Source organism: Phoenix dactylifera, chromosome 13 (assembly GCF_051530095.1).
Source record: "Phoenix dactylifera cultivar Ajwa chromosome 13, Ajwa_hap1_PhDact_Kaust_v1.1, whole genome shotgun sequence".
Lineage (NCBI taxonomy): Eukaryota > Viridiplantae > Streptophyta > Magnoliopsida > Arecales > Arecaceae > Phoenix > Phoenix dactylifera.
Genome location: NC_143202.1, coordinates 24,697,654 through 24,718,681, shown reverse-complemented (window position 1 = coordinate 24,718,681; position 21,028 = coordinate 24,697,654). Strand labels below are relative to the sequence as shown.

General features: G+C 40.2%; 1 protein-coding gene and 1 pseudogene across 1 annotated transcript; one reads left to right on the top strand and one right to left on the bottom strand.

Annotated features, from left to right (window-relative positions):
* Window positions 1-4,562: 4,562 nt before the first annotated feature.
* LOC103711088 (ethylene-responsive transcription factor ERF022 pseudogene) lies at window positions 4,563-5,683 on the bottom strand (annotated as a pseudogene).
* Window positions 5,684-12,299: 6,616 nt separating this feature from the next.
* On the top strand, window positions 12,300-19,613 carry LOC103711089 (putative serine/threonine-protein kinase At1g54610). Its single transcript, XM_008797091.5, has 8 exons — window positions 12,300-13,634; window positions 14,289-14,573; window positions 14,687-15,004; window positions 16,572-16,799; window positions 17,347-17,447; window positions 17,610-17,703; window positions 18,068-18,481; window positions 18,915-19,613. Exons 1-8 carry the CDS (start codon window positions 13,122-13,124, stop codon window positions 19,065-19,067), a joined length of 2,106 nt encoding a protein of 701 aa, XP_008795313.1. The 5' UTR covers window positions 12,300-13,121; the 3' UTR covers window positions 19,068-19,613.
* Window positions 19,614-21,028: the final 1,415 nt, after the last annotated feature.

Sequence of the window (21,028 nt, the reverse complement as noted above, 5' to 3'; positions counted from 1 at the left end):
TTAAACATGAGAAAAATATAGTAACAATTGTCATTTTTTTTCTTTAGAAAGACTCCCAATCGCAACTTTGTTCTCACCATTATTGCACATATTTAGAAGCATTGCTTGTCAAACTCAAATGTAGAATATAAATACTAGACAAGTGCTTGATATCATCTTCTTCATCAGCATGATATTAAACAACTCATAAAAGTAATAATTAAACAATAACAAAATTGTAAACTATTAACTTATGTAGTAACTAAAACTTTAAAATGATAGAAATACTACATAAGATCCCATAATTTATATCCCGTAGGCAAATTATCAAGCATCTTCTTTTGTTTAATATGTGTCGATTAGTTTTCTATGTCCATATAGAGTCTACTAGACTAATCCTCCATACCTAAAATGTTTGAACCTCAAAGCATAAGGTCTATCATTCTTCATTTCAGATTGAGGTCATTGTTACAACTTTTCATATTATAGACCATAGCCTACCAAAGCTAAAATATATAGGATGGAAATTTTTACACAACTTAATAGCATCATTTTTCACCGACATGCTCTCAATTGACATGCAAAAGAGAATATTTAAAAGTGCAATTTTATTACTATAAGAATATGAAATACTGGTGTACCAAGGATTCCAAATGTTTGTTCTATGAATATATAGATCAAGAAGCATTGATGTTATAAAGATCCGTGCGGACGTGTATTTAGTCTCACATCGGTTATTCGCTAGGTAGATCTTTGATACTTATATAGGATCAAAAAACCCAAATAATACATTCCGGCTAGCCATTTTGGATGTGGTCCTAGATTGTTACAAATAATATAGAGCGGACCCAGCCCATAATCTATGTAGACTAGGAGACACTGCAGCACGGGTCCATCGGGGCTGACCATGGATCGATTGTGGTGTTTGTGAATAGATTTGAATGAATTTGAACCCTTAGCCTGATAAGGACGTCAGAGCTTGAATGGGGGGAGTATGTAAGGATCCGTGCAGGCGTGTGTTTAATTTTACATCGATTATTTGCTGAGTAGATTTTGGATACTTATACAGAATCAAGAAATCCAAATAATAGCTTCCGACTAGCTATTTTAGATAAGATTTTAAGCTATTATCGATGTTACGTATCTTTTTATCCAAATACACTGACGTCTTAAAAAAAAAAAATAGAGCAAATCCCTTGGCGGTGGTAACATGTCACTAAAAACATTAAAAAATCTACAATGAAGTACACATCCTCCAGTTGTCCGCAGTTGATTTTTCGCGCCAAGCCACTTCCATTGCCATCATTTGTACCACTTGGCTCCTTAAACCATCCAATCCCCAATAAGATCATCTGATCCACCTCAATCGCCATATTTATCAACGCTTCAATAATGTCCCGAATCTAGGTTGGGTCCCACCAAAATTTGACACATGGTAGACTTGAAGGGTGTTCATGATGCTGTTTCCTGTGATCTGTCGGTCAGCTTATCCTTCTCCTACTCCGGTCAAGAATCTAGCATCACCGGATTTGAATCATAAGACAAGGTCGCAATCTATGTCTCCTTCCTAGAAGGCTTGCTTCAAAAGTGCCACCGACTAAACTACAAAATTCCCATAATTATCACGTTGTGTATTTCTCGAACTGGACCAGAGCGGTCCGGTATTCAGACCAAATCTAACTGTGTCTATCCCATCATGCTGTCTCAATCTTTAGAATCACTGAGATTGTACCTATGGAGATTTTTTTTTTCTTTTTACTGAAATGGATGATAGTATGGGTACATCCAAAAAATTTAAAAGACAACATATCCATAGTTCATTAGGCAGCTCCTCTCCAACCCAAAAAGTGTCTCTGGACTCTAAAGTGGTTGGCCACATATAAAGCCACCTAGTCTGCAGCTCCATTTGCCTCTTTGTAGATGTGCTTAGCTTGGAAGGCCACCTCGCCACAAATCATAGTTCGGATGTCTCGAATCAAGGGGGCGACACTTATCTATACCGTCGGTATTCAACTGGACCCAGCCAATAACCGTAGCCGAATCTCCCTCAAGCAGTAGAGCTATAGCCTGTAACACACGCGGAGCATAACCTAAACCGGCCCATGCCACCCTCAGCTCAGCCTCGGGACTGAGGTGTCGAAACCTATGGAGATCTCAATTAGCAAAAGGATACGTGGTTCCACATGCATGGTATTTCAAGTAATTGGAATTGGGTGTTGGGAGAAAAGATGGTCTGAACCGGGCTTGGATGGATGCTTAGAATTTGGAACATGTTTAGGAACAAGGACAAGGGGTGGTTCTATATACACCCCCCCTATTGCTCAGGACACCCCCCAAAAATTAAAAAAAAATTAAATACTCTCTACACCCCCCCATTTGCTAAGGACACCCCTAAAAAATTAAAAATTCCTAAATTACCCCCCACCCTTCCCACCCCCTCACCTAAATTGCTCTCTACACCCCCCAAACCCCCCCCCCACCCCGCTCTTCCCCTCCAAAACACTCGCCGGCGGAGGAGGAGGGGGGAGGCGGAGGAGGAGGACGGGGAGGCGGGGGATGGGGAGGAGGAGGAAGGAGGACGGGGAGGTGGGGGAAGAGGAGTGAGAGGAGGTGGCGGAGGAGGAGGGGGGAGGCGGAGGAGGAGGACGGGGAGGCGGAGGGGGAGGTGGAGGGGGAGGACGGGGAGGTGGAGGAGGTGGGGGATGGGGAGGAGGAGGAAGGAGGACGGGGAGGTGGGGGATGGGGAGGAGGAGGAAGCGGGCGCAGGGGGGAGGGGGGGAGGAAGACGAGGCGGAGGGGTGATGGGGGAGGCGGAGGAGGAGGAGGAGGAGGCGGAGGAGGAGGACGGGGAGGTGGGGGATGGGGAGGAGGAGGAGGAGGGGGAGGGGTGATGGGGGAGGCGGGGAATCAGGAGGGGTAGGAGGGGGGAGGCGGAGGAGGAGGACGGGGAGGTGGGGGATGGGGAGGAGGAGGAAGCGGGCGCAGGGGGGAGGGGGGGAGGAAGAGGAGGAGGAGGGGTGATGGGGGAGGCGGAGGAGGAGGAGGAGGAGGCGGCAGTGAGGAGGAGGGGGAGGGGAGGAGGCGGCAGTGAGGCGGAGGAGGAGGAGGAGGAGGCGGCAGTGAGGAGGAAGGGGGGGTGTACTGAGAAAATTTCAAAGGCAATATGGTAATTACACTAAAGGTTAGTTTGGGTATTTTTTTTTTGGTTTTTGGGGGGGTGTCCTTAGCAATAGGGGGGGTGTATATAGAACCACCCAAGGACAAGTGTTCTGGTAGGTTGACAATTTTTTGAAGGAATATTTTGCTCAAACACTAGAAAGCGGATTTGATAACAATTAAATATTCTTGTAATCCAACATGATCATTGGCATCAAAACCCATATCTTAGTTAAATTATTTTGTTCCTTGAATCATAAGACAAGGAGTCAGCTGGTAATTATGTGTCTTCTCTTTACTCATTAATTTTTTTTGTTTATTTGAAAGGAGACATATCCGGGTGGCTTTGCCTCCCTCTTCATATATATATATATATATATATATATATATATATATATATATATATATATATATATAAACAAAAAGAAAGGAGACATACTGTAAGCATTCGTGCTTGCATTTGTTCGGAACAAACAATGCCGGTATCCATGACCCTTAACCCGCGCAGCACCATAAACAAAGAGCCTCACTTTTGGGTAATGCAGTCTAAAAGAATGTTGGATGTGTAATTGTGAAAACTTTAATGCAGTCTAAAAGAATGTTGGATGTGTAATTGTGAAAACTTTAAATTTTTCTATTGCTATTGCAGTCATCAAGAATAACAGTGAGAGTGCCATCAATCATTTTTTTCGAAAAAAAGAAGAAAAGAAAATTTGCTTATGCCCTACCATTGGAAAACATTGGAGAAGGGACAACAAAAATGAAAGGATGCTTCATTGAAATTGGATGAGGACGTAGGGTCCAATCCAATGACTATCAACTGAATCTTACCGGGTCAGTTAGAAATTGAGGGAAAAGAGATGAATTTAGAACTACAAGTAGAAAAACTAAGAGGGTACACTTTTTTTCTTGTGGTGGGAGTTTTCAATCTCATCCATAAGAGTTGTAATGTATAGTGCTTTCTGAAATGATTTGCGTTATCACAGGAACGTCCATAGAATTATCAAGCAATGTTCTTTACGTTTCCTCCCTACTTTTCCCTTGCCCTGAATCAAGACAAAGGCTCATCATTATGGATTCCCCAATCATATAAATGATACCATACCAGTAGGGAAGCATGTCATTCAAAGTCTACAAAAATGCACGTAAGGGACAGTTGCCGAGAGGAAACAAAACTCATAAAAACAGAGGATGAAAGGGACGATACAATATCCATTTAATCATTGTCCTTGGTACTGAGTTTTTGGTGCTCAATCAGAGTAACCAAAGGAAGAAATATGACAGTATACTTCATGCAACTTCTTCTTAACAAACCCTTCTTCAGAGCGCTCTTCCAAAGCAATTCACTTGCAAGGGAATAATACATGTAAATCACGGATACAGACATCATTCTCAAGAGAATGCTGTTTTACATGAAGCCATGGATATGGTTAAGAGTAGACCAGGTGTATATTAAACTGCTTCGATCGAAGTTATAGGTTTCTCTTTTAGTAGAGATAATTCTTTTCTGCAAGGAACCATGCCAAAAACTAATCATCCTCTCTCCGCATCCTTGTTTACATAGAATTATAACATGATACAAGGTTCGAGAACATATCTAATTTCACAGGAAGTGTCACACTACAAGAGACCAAAGTATGTGATGCCACACAATAATGTCAACTTTGCCTGCTTATTTCTAATAACGATGATACATTCATCTGTATTCACGTGAAGTTTTGCTCCTCTGATAACTTTGATATATAATGCAAATACAAATTAAAAACCCAGCCATCCCCTCTGAAAAATTTAAGGATATTGTCGTTATGGTCTACAACGGCGGATCCCACAGCGACCCTTGCAAGCCATCCTCTGGCTCACCAGTATCATTGGGCCAGGCCGGTGGAGTCAGAAGCATCGCCTCCGCCAGCTCGTCCCACATGGTCGGCGAGTCGAGCCCGAGCTCATCATTCGACAGCCTCTCGAACGCCGGCGAGCCCGAGCTAACGGGACCGGGCCGGCTGGCGCCGAAGTCCGGTGCCAACCGGAACCGGGCGGCGGCTTCGAGGGCGGCAGACCGGATATCGCTCGGGTCGGAGCTGGCGGGCCGAGGGAGCTGGTCGGCGGCCTCCGGGAAATTGAGCCGAGCGTCGCGGCCCTTGAGCCGGAGCGCGGCCACGTCGTGGGCGACAGCGGCCATCTCGGCCGACTCAAAGCTTCCGAGCCAAATCCGAGTCTTCTTTCCGGGCTCCCGAATCTCGGAGACCCACTTCCCCCACTTACGCTTGCGAACCCCCCGGTAGTTCACCGCCGGCACGCCGGCATCCTTCATGTCCGCTTTATTCTCATGCTCCATTTCCATGCACACCTTATCCAGGATAAGAGGACAGCCTAAAAGAATATTATGGTGGTCGATCTATAACAAGGGGGAGGGTGGAGAGTATATATAACGGGAGGGGGAGGCGTTTTTGGTCGCATGGGATGAGCTTCTGAGTAGCTACGTAGAGAAGGAATATAATAATTCGGGGATGATATTTTATGAGGATTGCATGCATTTGCACTTGAGAATCGAGATATATATCCTGAGATATATACGGGGGAATAATGCATAAAATGTAGGAATAAGCGGCGCTATTTTAAGCTAAGAGGAGACAGCTGGATCACCGAAGGAAGGGAAAAGAGGAAGCAGAGAGAGAAAGAGAGAGGGCGTCACAATCGCACTCTGGCTTCCATTAAGGAGGGTATCACCGTGTCAGCGTGAGGTTTGAATGTCGCGTGGGTCCCAATTTGGAGGTTGGAAGTGGGTGGGGATGGCGACTGGCAGGTGCCTGTTGACCCTAGAACGGAAGTATATTTTGGATAAGGCCGTACTTTTCCGATGGACCAAAAAAAGCCGAGATCCGAGCGGCCGGGATTCTCCAACGGGTAACAAAATGCCTTGCGATGGAGGACGTCTGGGCTTTGGCAGTCGTGCTCTCTCGTGATGCACGGATTTGGATGCGTGTATAGGGAAGGAAAAAAAGATGGAATAATCCGTACGTGGCAGTGTAGTGTGGTCTGTGGATCCGGGGAAGTATGGATTCTAGGGCTTGACTCGTGTGGACGTGTCCAAAATTAGGCCCATGTGGTTGGGTTCGGACTGGGTCCAGCGTGGTACGGACCCGATCCAGTTGTGCTTGTTCCATCTGGCTTAATGATTGGTAAAGCATGAGCTTCATATGGGCTAGAATTAATAAGATAAAAATGATAACAAGCAATTAGCTAAATAGTCATATGCTTACCTTGTTCAACATACTACTGGTTGCAATTTTCGATATGGATGAAATTAATCTACCGTATGTCATTATTATTAAGCATTCGAGCATGCCAAATTGTATTTCTTAACATAGAAAACCTTCGATCACATTTCAAATTCATGGAATGGCCAATTCTTGCTTAAGCAAATGACGAGAATAGGTACCATATCATCTCTCTCCCTCTCTCTCTTCAAGAGCATTTTGGCACGAGATCATGCAAATTCGTGGAATGGCCAATTCTTGCTTGAGTAAATGGTGAGAATAGGTGCTATATCATCTCTCTCTCTCTCTCTCTCTTCAAGAACATTTTGGCACAAGATCATGACAATCCAAGTCACAAAATTTTTCTATAGTGACGCCTCCTCCGATAAATTTTCTAAATGTCACGGCGATAGGCAGACCATGTAATGAATTCTCCTAAGGCTCGAAGGCGTTCGGATGACTTTCGCAGACTTTGGATGCTTATGATCTCTCCTAATCAACACATGCATATGTTAAACAGTCAACCGCTACAGTACTTGTTATCATATAGTCCTCCTTCCTGCTAAACACTATTGTTGCAATAATGATGTAACCAAAGATGTTCTCTCCAATCATGGACTAGACACTAAAGAGGACATAAACATGTGGCTCGATCTCAAGTGTTCCCTGTTTCTATTCATTTAATTGATGGGGGCAGTAGCTGATGCTTGGTTTATTCTGATAGGACCAAATCACCAACACAAATGTGTAAGCTGACCAATTCGAACGGTGGCGCCCTGTGTTGCCATCAGAATCTGAAGCTATGTAACAAAACTTGGAACTGGTGATATTATATATCCTAGATAAAAATGCGAGGAACCATTATATGATACATTATAATATTCTTGATAGAACTATGGAGACCGTGGTGTGATGGCATCACGGTGCTGTTGGATAGGAGAAAGAAGATTCCTGGCTGCTGCGTTTAAGGGAAAAGAGACACTTCTATCACTCTCAAACTAGGGGGAGCATTAGTGCAATGAGCTTGATACAGCTGCAGGTAGGTCCCCACTCTTGCTTACGATTGTGAGGAACATAATTTATATATAGGAAGCTATTTTATCAATTTTTCTGTAGCTTTCTCTGATTTTTTTTTTTTACGTAGTTGGAGTTCTCTTTTTTTTCTTTTTTGTTGGCTGAGGAAAAAAAAAAGAATGCTTGGCTCGTGTAGGGGGGAAAAGTTTTGCGGGTAAGCCTTGGCTCGTCTGTACTCATTTAATTCCTGGGTGCTTGGAATCAGCACAAAGTTTCTCTACTTCTTTGCTAATAAGACATTAAACTACATCTATGTTTCCTTAATAAAGATTAAAACTACATCTTTGGTGACAAGTTGCCGCGTAGGGCTGAAGTAATTGGGGCATATTGTTTAAGCTTGATGATAAAAAAAAATATCTCGGTGCACAAAATTTTTACCACTGTAGAGATTATTTTTGTATTTCAAATTCATGATTTTTCAACTAAAATGGAGCGATCATATCATTGCACCGAAGCCTATCTTTATTGTTTTAACTTGGTGATCTATGTCAGAAATTAGTCAGATTGGAGTGCTCATGTATCATTAATTAGCCGAAGCTCATTGATGAATCTGAAGGCTCGACCTAGAACTCCATGCTTGATAAATGATCTAATTCTCTTCAAGCCTTGCAGTAAAACTTGTTTTTTTTAATAAAAAAAACTTATTCAATTAAGATTTTGATGTGTGATTCTTTTTTCCTGATTAGCAACTATTTTGCTTTTTTTGGCATATATTCTAAAATATGTTGCAGTTTTTGATGTTTAAGGGAGGTGCGAGTGTTATTGATTGATGGGAAATGTTTACAGTGTGGAAGATATTTAGTGTGGAGGGTATTTACAAAATAGAGCCAGAAGTGGTCACATATAGCTTCACGTCCTGCTCTCCACACGTATGTGTGGTGCGCGTGCTCTGCCCATGCAACGTGGAGCTGTTCCCAAAGTATTCCATCGGCTTCATGCAAATTCGCTCACGGACTGTCCTACACCCTGGTATCATCGAGATATTCCGTCCTCTTGGAGTTTTAATTAAAAAAATAATTTTTCTTATCTCCTATATTTTAATTTCCTTAAAATATTTTTTTTTGACATGTTTCTGTTAAAGTTGACTTTCAAAAAAAAAAAAATGTTGGTTCAAATGTGATGCATGTATCTTAATTTGGAACTATCGCGTTTTTTTAGTCTTACGGATCGATAGAGCCTATAAATTAAACTCTTTCAAAATTAATTCAAAAGCAATCTGGTGTCTCTAGGAGCGCTTTTTTTTTTTTTTTTGTATAGATAGAATTTTTTCATACTTTAACTTTCTACTTTCTATTTATTTTATTTTTTTGGGCATGAAGGAGTTGCTCGGATCAAGCTATTCGTTAAAGAAGGATCAAACTGAATTGAATTGATGTATTTTAAGAATGAGATCGCCGTAGACCTGCATGTTCTGGCCGCTGTGGCTTATCACCGTCAGTTCCTGCTCCCCACATATATAGTGCGCGCGCTCTGTCCATGCAACGTGAAACTGTTCTCGAAATAGTCCATGGGCGTCATGCAAATTCGCTCACATACTGTCCTACACTCCGGTTTCATCGAGATATTCCATTCCCTTAGTGTCTTCCACTATAGTACGTGAGGTTCAAGTCTATAAATGAAAGGCCGCACGTTGCATGCATTACCGGAGTTGGAGAAGTTGCTTCGAAGCGAAAGATTTGGTTGTTTCTTTCTCTCCAAATGCACCACCATCCCACAGCCAAAACGCATCTTTTGGCAATCCTTCGTTCCCTGCTTCAAGCTTTGGTCGTCCAAGTAGTGTACAGATCCGTTGCGGAGCTAAACACAGCTGGCATATTAATCTTGGCTTCAATTTGTTGCCAGATCTGTTGGATAAATGGACATGAAACGAAGATGTGATTCACCGTTTCATCCGAGCTTCCACACAAAGTGCAGTTTGCTGGGGCATTCCAGCTCCTCTTTTGAAGGTGGTCTCTTGTTAGAATCATGTTTTTGATTGGTAGCCACAAGAAGACATTTGCGTTCTCGGGCATTGACCAGTTTTCACAATCGTTTAAGTGGTGATGTTATACCTCCATGAATGAAAAAGAGGTAGCTACTTCTTACTTTGAAGGCTTTCGAGACATCCCACTTCCATTCCACTTGGTCATCATCCTCGATCGAGAGCAATTGATAAATCGTCTGGTCATCTCATCAGCCAGTTTAGCTCCTCTCCTCCCTACTGCTTAGGATCCTCCCAGAAGCTGGACGGGTGTTGAAGAAGTGCAATACTCTGGTTTCCATTTGCTGAGTACTAATATTTATTAATTTCTGGACAAGATTGGTTACAAAAGAACAAAAGATGATCGCCAGAATGCTTCATTCCATCCAATAGCACAGGAGCGAACGCCTGATCGTCCGAAAGTTGCTGACCAACCAAAAGCAGTAGAGAAAGAACCCGAAGAAGGAAAGAAATATGTTTAGAAAGCACAAGACCAAAGAAATGCAGTTGACTTAGCTAGCTTCGGATGACTTTTGTGAGAGCTTTGTAGTCTTCGCTCGCTTTTGAGTTTTGCATGGAGTTGCATTTGAATTTGAAACGGGAAAGAGTAAATTAATAGGAAAAAGCCTGGGAAAGGATGAAGTGAGAGGGGGGAGCTGTGAGAGAGATTGCCTGATGGGTGTTTGAGCTCGGATCAGGTTGGCCTGGGTTAATTTGGACCAAGCAATTCTTCTCAAACCCGCCGGTTCGACGAGATTATTCGGGGGGGCAAGATGGTAAATCAACATGTCGTCTTCCACCTCTGCTAGGTTTTCTCCTCTCTGAGGGCCATTCCAGAATTTCCATTCGTCCATGCCTCCTTCGTTTCGGTCATTCAAATCACGCTGTGGAATCCCAGAGTGGACTCATATATAGTTGGACATTTTCCTGGTTGGAAATCCATGAAATCATAATTAGATTGATGATCTAATTGAGTTCCAGCCTTTTGATCTGAAATCTTTTGCTGTCCATGGCAAATGGGGATTATTTAGGAACACATCGATCGTCATTTAGATACTAAGAGTCAATGATATATTTTTATTTTATTCTTTTGTTTTTTTGCAAACTATGGCATATGTAACTTTGCCACCTCCTGTTTTTTTTCTTCCTCTATTTATTTTCTTTTGATTTTTAAATTTTATAATTTTAAAATAAAATGATATATTTTAGCAATCTTTTTTCAATGCATCAAGTTGATGGAAAAATCGACCATTCTAATTGAGCTAATATACTAAAATTAACATGGTATTAGAACTGAAAATTGTATATTTTAAAATAGATAATTCTAATTAGTTTGCTCAGAGAAGTTAACATTGGTATTAGAACTGAAGGTATTGGATTCAATTATATTTCTTTTTTAATTCACTTGTTTGTTATCTGGAATCTTCGTTTGTTATTTCTTGAGTCATTTTTAACTTATTTATATCTTAGTGCATGTTTTGGACTTAGCATGAGAAGGATAGATAAAGCTCCATATAAATTGCTGAGTTGAATTTCTCTTCTTATAAACTACTTAGATTTTTAGGATGTAGTGATTACTCAACTTAAGCTTTTAGAATCTAGTGATTAGCCAACAACATTTACAAACACATAGATAATCATCTTGGTTTGTTGGCATAGTTGCTGCCTCATGCGTTGATATCAGTGAAAAAATTAATCCTACGTTCAAGTAGCAAATTTTGGCCACCCACGACAAGGATAACTATTGGACCTCTAATTCTTGGTCCTTTCACCCTCTGCATATTGTCCAGTGTTGCCATCTGTTTGCATGTATATCCTTTTTAACACATACATACATACATTTCAGTTTTTCTCTAAGTAAAAGTCAATATACATTTACCAGATAAAAACCACAACCCTTTATGCTTCTTTTTATAGCACTACAGCTAAGTGATATTTAATTATTTTTTTGTATGAATATCCTTCTAAATATTGAATTTTATATGAATATCCTTTCAAATATTTAATTTTATACGAATATCCATATAAATATTTCTTTTTGCACATCAATCCATTAAGAGTATTTTAGTCATTTTATTTTAAAACCGTTAATTTTTTAACGGATGGCATGGATACATAAGCACAAATATAGATAAAAAAAGTAGAATAGTAAAAAATAATTTCAAAATTATATTTTATTTTTTAATTAAAATAAATATGATTTTTATTAATGGTGTTAAAAAACTATTATATTAAGAATATTTCTGAAAAATAGTGACTTATAAAGATACAGAAAAAATATAAATTTTAAAAAGTTATCCGTGTAAATTTAAATTTTTAGAAAGATATTTATGCAAAAAAAATTAGTTAATTTTATTGCAGTGGTCATAAAAAGTTTAGTATAAAAATCTTTTTTCACAAAATAAAAACAGCGGTTGCTCGTTCGACGGTTACGCCTCAACCGCTCCCCAATCTATAGCCAGCCGATCGGACGGCCAAGAGGTCGGTACGATCACCGAGTAGTTGGCCCGCACGTCCGTTCGGTGATCCCACCCTTTCCCGCCGTACCTTAACTACCGAATATGTCTACGCGGCCCAATTATATTTCTCCACCATCCCCATGCCACGTGGAAAGAAAGAATCGAGGATTTATGGCTTCAATCACCAATTGGATACTGGCACGTGGCATAAGACGTTTGTTTGGTCATTGAATTGGGCCTCGTAGTATTTTTCTTTGCTAACCCGCTGTTTCCCTCCCTTCTCAGCATGATCGTGCTCCCCTCTCATCCTCTTCCTCCCGCCTTTTCTCTCTCCTTGATTTTTTTTCTTATTTTTTTAATGGAGAAATTCTCTCTCTATCACTCCGATTTTTTTTAAAAAAAAATCTTCAAATCTCTCTCTCTCTCTCTCTCTCTCTCTCTCTCTCTCTCTCTCTCTCTCTGTCTCTGTGTCGCAAATCCAATTCATTTGAGCTGTGGCTTGGCTCAGGACATCTAACGGCCAAAAATTGCTTGGCCGGGCGGGCTTGTAGGGTTATAGCTCCGACAAATCCTCTCTGCTTCTTTTTTTTTTTTTTCCAAAATCATCCTCTTTGCTGGAACGATCAATACGTTCTTTCAATAACATTTAGTTTTTCTTTTTTAATCTTTGATTATCGCTCTGTCCAATTTGATCGCCCTGTCCGTGATTTGCTCGATTCGGTTTGCGGAAAATAGGAAGAAGAGTTGGGGGAGAGAGGGATTCGCCGTAAGAAAATTGATGAGAGATGACCCGAGAAATGCCGGTCGGAGCCCGAGTTTCGGGTTTCCGGTCTAGGTCTTGAGAGCAATCTGGAATTGGGATCGGGTTCTTGAGGTTTTCGTTGATTCTTGTTCTTTATTTCAATCAAAATTTGGTTTTTGATCCATATCTTGTGGTTGGTGATCTTGATTTTTGAGACTTCGCAAATCTTTTGCATTCTATTTAAAGGATTACGAGGAGGAGTGCCTACCATCGAAATCAAGTTCTTGAAGAATCTGGAAAAGATTTGAATTTTATGATGCATTGGAGGTGAAAGATTTCATTTTGAGGAGTTTGAGAGTTTGCTCCTGTTGGATGTGTAGAATCCCTCTTTCCTCAAGAGGGATTTGGGTTGCAATTGAACAGAATCTTTGCGCTGTTTGAAGGTTTTGGTGTCGCAGAGTTCTTGGGGCAATGCAGTTCCATTGCCACACTTAATGTGTCCAATTTGTAATACCAGAGGAAAAAGGTGGTGTTTAGTTGTGCTTATGGGCTGCATTTGCTCCAAGGGTATTAGCGCAGATGAGGATGGTGAGACCCAGCAGAAAGATCTGAGCAAGTCCTTGAAGCGGTTCGCCACGCTCTCGAAGAAAGAGGAGGCTGTGGCAGCAGTTGCCGAAGTGGTTGTTGGAAATGACGGGGTTGCAGTCGGCCCTGCACTCCGAATGTCGGATGAGGAGAAGGAGAAGAAAGCCGCGGTGAATGCCGACAGGATGCGGAAAGCTGTTCGGCACCAGAGACGGGCGACTGTGGATGTCGGGGCAAATGGCAGTTCAACGGTCGGTGGCGGCGATGAGGCGGAGCCCAATTTGGCAATTGTTGATGTGCCCAATGGGTTCTCGGGGGAGCATGAGGCAGCTGGTTGGCCTTCCTGGCTCACATCTGTGGCAGGGGAAGCAGTAAAGGGGTGGCTGCCTCGAAGAGCAAATTCATTTGAGAAGTTAGATAAGGTCTGTTGTTTACTTTTGATTGCTGTATTCTCCTTTTACTTTCATGATTTGGTGTCTGACCTATTACTTGGTTGTTTTTTCTTTCTTTCTTATTCTTCACATGCATTAGAAGAACAAAAATGTTATCCTTGTAAACTGCAACTTTGTTATTGTATTGGAAACTACAACATTGTTATTGTATACTTTGATGGTTTTGTTTTGACTCTGGTAATCTGGCAGTGGCAGAACATATATAGAAACTTCTAAAATATAGATTCATATGCACCTAATGTCCTTATTGTGAAATTGATAGAATACATGTATATCTCATGTGAATTTGTCTGGGCACCTTAAACTGAGTCATTAGAAGTCATAATGTAATCAGTAACTGGTTAGAAGTGCACTGTTTCTTAATATTGCTTCTGAAGCTTCTGTTAGCGAAGAAACTTTGCTTACTTGCAATAAAATAAATAATATAGGCAAAAAGAAACACTAATTTTTATTGTGTATTTTGTTATGTCATCCTTTCATAGTTGAAGTGTTACTTTATGACTATTTTAATGCTTATGGATTGAGTGCAAATTTTTTGCCACCATAGTTAGGACTTGAAGTTAGTCTTTTGTTTTGCAAATTACTATCTGCATTTCATTTAATCTTCTTTAATCATCTTTGCAGATTGGACAAGGAACTTACAGTCATGTGTACAGGGCCCGTGATCTTGAAACTGGCAAAATTGTGGCACTCAAGAAAGTGCGATTTGTTAATATGGATCCGGAAAGTGTCCGATTTATGGCGAGGGAAATTCATATTCTGCGAAGACTTGATCACCCAAATGTTATAAAGCTTGAAGGTATAGTTACGTCGAGAATGTCATGCAACTTGTATCTTGTCTTCGAATATATGGAGCACGACCTTGCTGGACTTGCAGCAACGCCTGGGATCAAGTTCACAGAACCACAGGTCTTTTCTCCAATAAAATGTTTCCTAATTTTTATTACCCCTCGGTAGATCCTTCTGACCTAGTTGCCTATGGTCTCACATTCTCATTCAGACCATCTTCATGTGGATTCCAGGTTAAGTGTTATATGCAGCAGCTACTTCGTGGGCTTGATCATTGCCATAGTCGCGGGATTTTACATCGAGATATTAAGGGTTCGAATCTTCTGATTGACAACAATGGCATTCTCAGAATAGGAGACTTTGGCCTGGCAACAATTTTCAATCCTGATCACAAACAACCGCTAACAAGTCGTGTTGTAACACTGTGGTATCGGCCTCCTGAGCTTTTGCTTGGTTCTACAGAATATGATGTTGCCATTGATTTGTGGAGTGCTGGTTGCATCCTTGCAGAATTGCTTGCTGGCAAGCCAATCATGCCAGGAAGAACTGAGGTATAACTCTCCTGGCAGATGCTTAGTTATTAGATGAGGAATGTGCAGACATGTGCATAGATGTGCACAACATAACAGAAGGTTGCAGAATTCATGAATCAAATTGCCCATTTCTTTTTACAATTGGATGTTTGGAGGTTCTCCAATGAGATTCAAAGTAGCTGTATAAACTTATCTTTGATAACATTGCTCAAATTGGATTATAGGATACCCGATGTACTTCACCTATCCATTCACTTCGAAAAATAGTTCGGTTGGACTGAATGAGGTTTAAAATCTGACAATTGGACCTGTGTGAATATCCTTTATTGATTGGTGTAATGCCAATCAAATAATTTTTTCTTAAGTAACCATGCCTGTCGAAGACTTCCATACATATCTGTCGGACTTTTCATAATAAATTATTCTTTAATTTTAATTATACATGATGGTAATCTTTATCGGTTCTCCATAACTTTAGGCTTATATCTCTAAAATTTAATTTCACTAATAATATGGATTCTAATCCTGATTTTTCTTATGACATACATATATGGATTTGGTACATTTTTAGCTTAAGGTAGTTATTGAAGCTCAGCTGGTACTTGTCTTTGATATTTTTTTTTTCATTTGGCATTTGTTTTAGCATAAAATCATAGAACACTTAAGCATAAAGTAATTAATTTTTGTGGGAGTTGATACTTTGAGTTTGGCTAAGTGGCTGTAACTCTATGGTGCTGAATTTGGTAGATTTTCATCTGAATTCATTTTTTCTTGATTATTTGATTTAAATGAAATCAAGTTCTTAAAGAAGGCATATTTAATTTCCAGAAAAATGGGATAGATGAGTGATCATAAGGAAGTAATTGCAAAATTTGAAAATTCTAGTCAAGCTTAAAAATTTCAATTGCATAGCGACTTTTGTATTTGAGTCACATCCAAGTTACAACCACTAGTTCATACAATCAGAAATTGCTTTTACACAAAGTCCCAACTCCCAGTAGTACCACTATCATAAAAATTTCTGTAGCATCTATATTGCCAGCAATGTCACCATTGCTATCCTGGCAACTATTTGTGAGATTCAATATACTGCTTATCTGAAAAACTACATATGATCACAGATCAAAAATCCCTGTTTGTTGGCGCAACGAACATAACCACTGCAACTTACACAAATGCTGCAGCCATTAGCACTGCAACTACACCATCACCACTATTTCTTCCATTCTTGCTGAGATTAATATATATTTTTGTTCATTTTCTCCTTGTGACTAAACAAAAGAAAGGAATCGTGACTTTCTTTTATTTTTGTTTTCTTTTTGATTTTCTGTTCTGCTCCATTAATATTCCCTTTTGTCCACTGCTCTCTGCAAACAAACACAGCCTTAATATATTGGCCCTAGTTAAGATATTCTTCTGGTATTTCTTTATGATATTCTTTTAAAAATTTTAAATATATGTAGATGGATAGAAGTGATAAAAAAAAGTTTCTCTTTATTGTTAAAATAGTTTTTCCCCTCTCTATGATTGTTTGTTGTACCAAATTTCATTCTCATCTAATCCTTGGTGGCCGAACCACTGTTAGGTGGAGCAATTGCACAAGATTTTCAAGCTGTGTGGATCACCATCTGATGAGTACTGGAAGAAATCGAAGCTGCCTCATGCAACTATTTTCAAACCTCAGAACCGATACCGGCGCTGTTTTGCTGAGACATTTAAGGATTTCCCTCCTTCAGCATTAGCTCTTTTGGATTCCCTACTTGCAATAGAACCAGAAAAACGGGGAAGAGCAGCTTCTGCCCTTGACAGTGAAGTAAGTTCTGACTTTTTGTAACTTGCAATTTAAATCAGGATTGTTTTTTTGAGCTGTAGTTTGGAATGCTTCTAGGTACTAATTTCTGGCTCTTCCTGTATATTTTTTCAGAAATTTGTATTGTGAATGAATATAGTGTTAATAATTCCTCATTAGATATCATTCTTTAAGATTGATTTGCGTGTAATCTATCTTTATTTCTAATATTTTAACTTTCTTAATTCGGGAGTGATCTTTGTACCATCTTACTACAGGAATCTTTTGGGTAGTATCTTATTCTTAACTTGGGAAGTGTCTCACAATTCGCTATGGTAGGCAGTAAAGTTTATGTCCGCGACTGCATGCCTTTCTCTTTCAAAAAAACATAATTATCAATGATTTTCTTGAAGAATGATAATGTATTTTTTTTATGATCACAAACATTTTTTTCTTTTCTTCTGCAAATTGTTGAAGGATTAGCAATTATTTTCATGTTTTGTTCTTAATGTATCAAGTTGTTGCCTTGTTCATACTTTTATGATCACTAACATCTAGTTTCACCTTTCAGTTTTTCAGATCAATGCCACTTGCATGTGATCCTTCAAGCTTGCCCAGATATCCACCAAGCAAGGAGTACAATGCTAAACTTCGGGAAGAGGAAGCTAGGAGGTACCGTATCTATGACAAAAATTATTTACAGAAAGCTCCTTGTTTGGAAGAAATTTATCAAACATCTCTTAGTTAAGAGTTAGAGATAATAAAATTGCTATATTTATGGCAGTTCAGTTGAGATTGAAACCATTCAACCTCTTATGCTACATCCCTTTACAGGCAAAGAGCGGCAGCCAAAAGTGACCGGGGATCAGAATCTGTAAGGCCAGGAAGAGGAGAATCCAGAGCAATGCAAGTGCCATTAGAACAGCAGGTATCATTGCACGTTTTTAGTTATGTAGCTCTTCATTATTGTAACAAAATACTGTAAATAGAATAATTGAATTTTTACTTAAGAGATAAGACCCCTTGAGAAATAATGTCTGTCGATAATCATACTTAGCTTCTAGATCGGCTGCAGATTTATGTTCATAAGAAGAATCCATAAAAGAATTTGCATCGCTCTGTCTCTGTGTGCGCGCATGTGCATGTGCATGCAGTATCTGTCTGTCTCTCATGCACATTACAGCAACCCAAATTTTCTCTTCTTGTTATCAGTTAGCAGGTTCAACCATAGTGAGGAAGTTGGTATTCAGGCTTGATTTGTTCATAATTTGTTTGTTTTCTCACTGGCACAGAAGCGACAATCACAGGCAAATCCCAAAAGCACCAGTGATAAGTACAGTCCACTGGAAGATGGTGCAGAAGGATTCCCAATTGACCCACCCTCAGGAGCAGAGAATGGCTTCCCTCAATCTGGTCACCCTGGTCCATATGGAAACTTATGGGCTAAGAATGTCAATAAAGATGTCCGTTCCCATAGTTCTATGAGGGTGCCAAACGGTCCTCAGCTAAGGACACAGGGATCATATAGGCCTCAGTCTGGTGCCGACTTCTCCAATTTACCAGCTCCAGCAGCAGCAAAAGGCAGCTCAAACTCGAGATACAATCGGCTTGATGTGACTGAGCCCTCTGAGAAGCAGATGCTTGATAGGCCTTCCTCCACTTATAGGAAAGACTATGGAGTTGGAGGGAAGGACTCAACAGCAATGGTAAGTTCTGATAGCATACTATTTTTACATTGACTAATAAAGAGCAATTGCTTCACTTGGCAAGCGCTGAAGCTGTAGACCTGAGGACTAAACTTTCACATGCTTAGATGATGGAATGCCAACCTTAGAAACTTGTGATCTCAGCCAATGTGCTGTTCAAAAAGTTAGCCTGAATTAGATTCATGTCACCAAGTACCTGTGATTCTTGAGACATGGCTGAAGAGCCTTGTTCATTCATTATGTAGCCCCTCACATTTGCATTTCTGGTCCATGCAAATTGCATCATCTGCTACTTTGCCAGAGTCAATCAGCAAAACACCTGTCCTTGGGTTCAACCTTGCCATATATTAGAGCTTGGAGCTCTAATGATAATAATCATATAGTCTTCATGCTTTAAGTTTGAATTATAATGTTGAATGCTTGCCTGATTCAGGGTTATGGTGCTAAGAACAAAAGAATCCACTATTCTGGGCCGTTGGTGCCGCCAGGGGGAAACATTGAAGACATGCTCAAAGAGCATGAGAGGCAGATCCAGCAAGCAGTTCGCAAAGCACGCCTCGATAAGGTCAAGACCAAGAACTTATGAGAACATCACATTGACGGCCTTGCTCTTTCCAAGCAGGAATGGCAGTTCAGATGATAAGACGAGCTGGTTCTCACTTACATTCTTGAAATCGAAATAATGGTAGAGCAGAGTACCTTGCACAAGTCTGAATCATTTTACAGCACAAAGGCCACAATTGTCGTGATTAGCAAAGAAGGAATGTGATGTTGGATGTTAAAGTTGTAAGATAGCATGATCAAGAAGCTCATGGTGGTTCAAAACCAGTTCTTAGCCGCACTTCTACAGCTTCACCTGCTCATTTGTAAACTTAATGCAGAACGCCAATTGTATATTTCATGGGAGCTTTGAGTTATGGGGAAGTGTCGAAGAATATATCAATTTAAGAGTAAGGGCCAATTGGAATTTCTTGGGCATGTCTCTGAGACCAAGGGATTGGATCATGGAAAGCCGAAATAAGAGGGGTCTATTTTCAATTGCATATCATCATGTATCTCAGAGTCATCTTCTCAAAAGTTGAGGGTATCCAGACAAAGCTCTGTATATGTTTATATATTCCTTCTTCTTAGCTGCACCAGAACTCAAAGCTGTCATCTTATTGTTATGTATGTACTAATAATTGGCTGGCCTGCGAATGGATAATAACAGGATCATCTAACACAAGACATTGTCATTTGGAAGTTTGTTACTATTGGCCTTAAAGAGGTTTGAAGTATCAACAGCAGTGTTAGGAGCGAGGTAAGCTTCATTTCAACCTGGTAGCAAACGGTTGAGGTGTTAGGCATCCCGTGGTGCCTGCCATTCTGGCTTCCTCCCCTGATCTGCAGCCTCCAATTCCTCCAATCAACAGTGTTTAGCTCCCATTGAGAGGCCAGTTTAAGAAATCAATGGCCATAAAAGCTATGATTGAGGGAGTCTCTTGGCTTTGTCTTTAGGTTGGTCTCTTTTTACTGATTGTCTAGAGAAGAATTCTCTGCTCCAGCAACAACCCATAACGTAATTATTGGTCCAGATTTTACAGCCCCAAAAAAACCCTAATCAATACCTTCCCTCATGCAATGCAATGCAGGCAAAAAAAAAAAAAAAAACCTTCCAGTGGAGCATAGGTGTCTGTAGTTCATTTAAGAAGAAGATATCACGATAGCAGTGAACAAAGGGGATATTTAATAATTCAATCTAGCCATCCTCTGTACAGTTAACTCTTGCCTTCAGATAGCTCCAAGTTGTTGAATAAAATTCAAGTTTATTCTCATTTTTTTGTCCTTAGTTGAATGATCTCTGCAAGCAGACTGATCAAGAATCATCTCAAATACTCATGTCAATAATCTTACCTTATTATTTTGTGATCTTAGTTTATTTTTAAAACTTTTGATGAACCTTTTTCTCAGATCCCACTTGCCTACAATGCTACATATCAAACTTCAGGAATTTCGTTGCTTTGGCTTCCTGCTTTGGCCAAATTCTTTCCCTCATCAGTCGCAGGATCCTAGTAGCAACTCACACACGTTGTAGTATGGGAATAAGCGTGTCCCTACTTCAGACCAAGCTGTTGTGATGGTTCGGGTGAAGCTGTCCGCGGTAGAGGCATCCGAATCAACCAGTTGCATTGGCTTAAAACTTTCAAAAGTTTATCAACTAGAATACGAACATTTAATGTTGGTTAGCAGCTTTTACCTGCAGCTTAAACTGTAGTATCTTGTTCAAACCTCAGAAAACCCCAGGCCTCAGAAAAAGATGCAAAAGAACAATTCCATCTATTTAGTATGCAAGCAGCAACTTATCTCATGCACCATGTAGAAATATCTGGAACCAACAATTTTGTTCTATCCTTGTCGATGTCTTCACGTCTTTTTTTTTTTTTTTTTGCCTTCAGAGTCACGGCTTTACATGGTACTACTGGAAACAGGCAAATTTGCTAGTACCCCCACCTTGCAAGTTCTTCATTCTTCCATGTTCCTGGTTTGGATCATGCAGATTATTGGCTG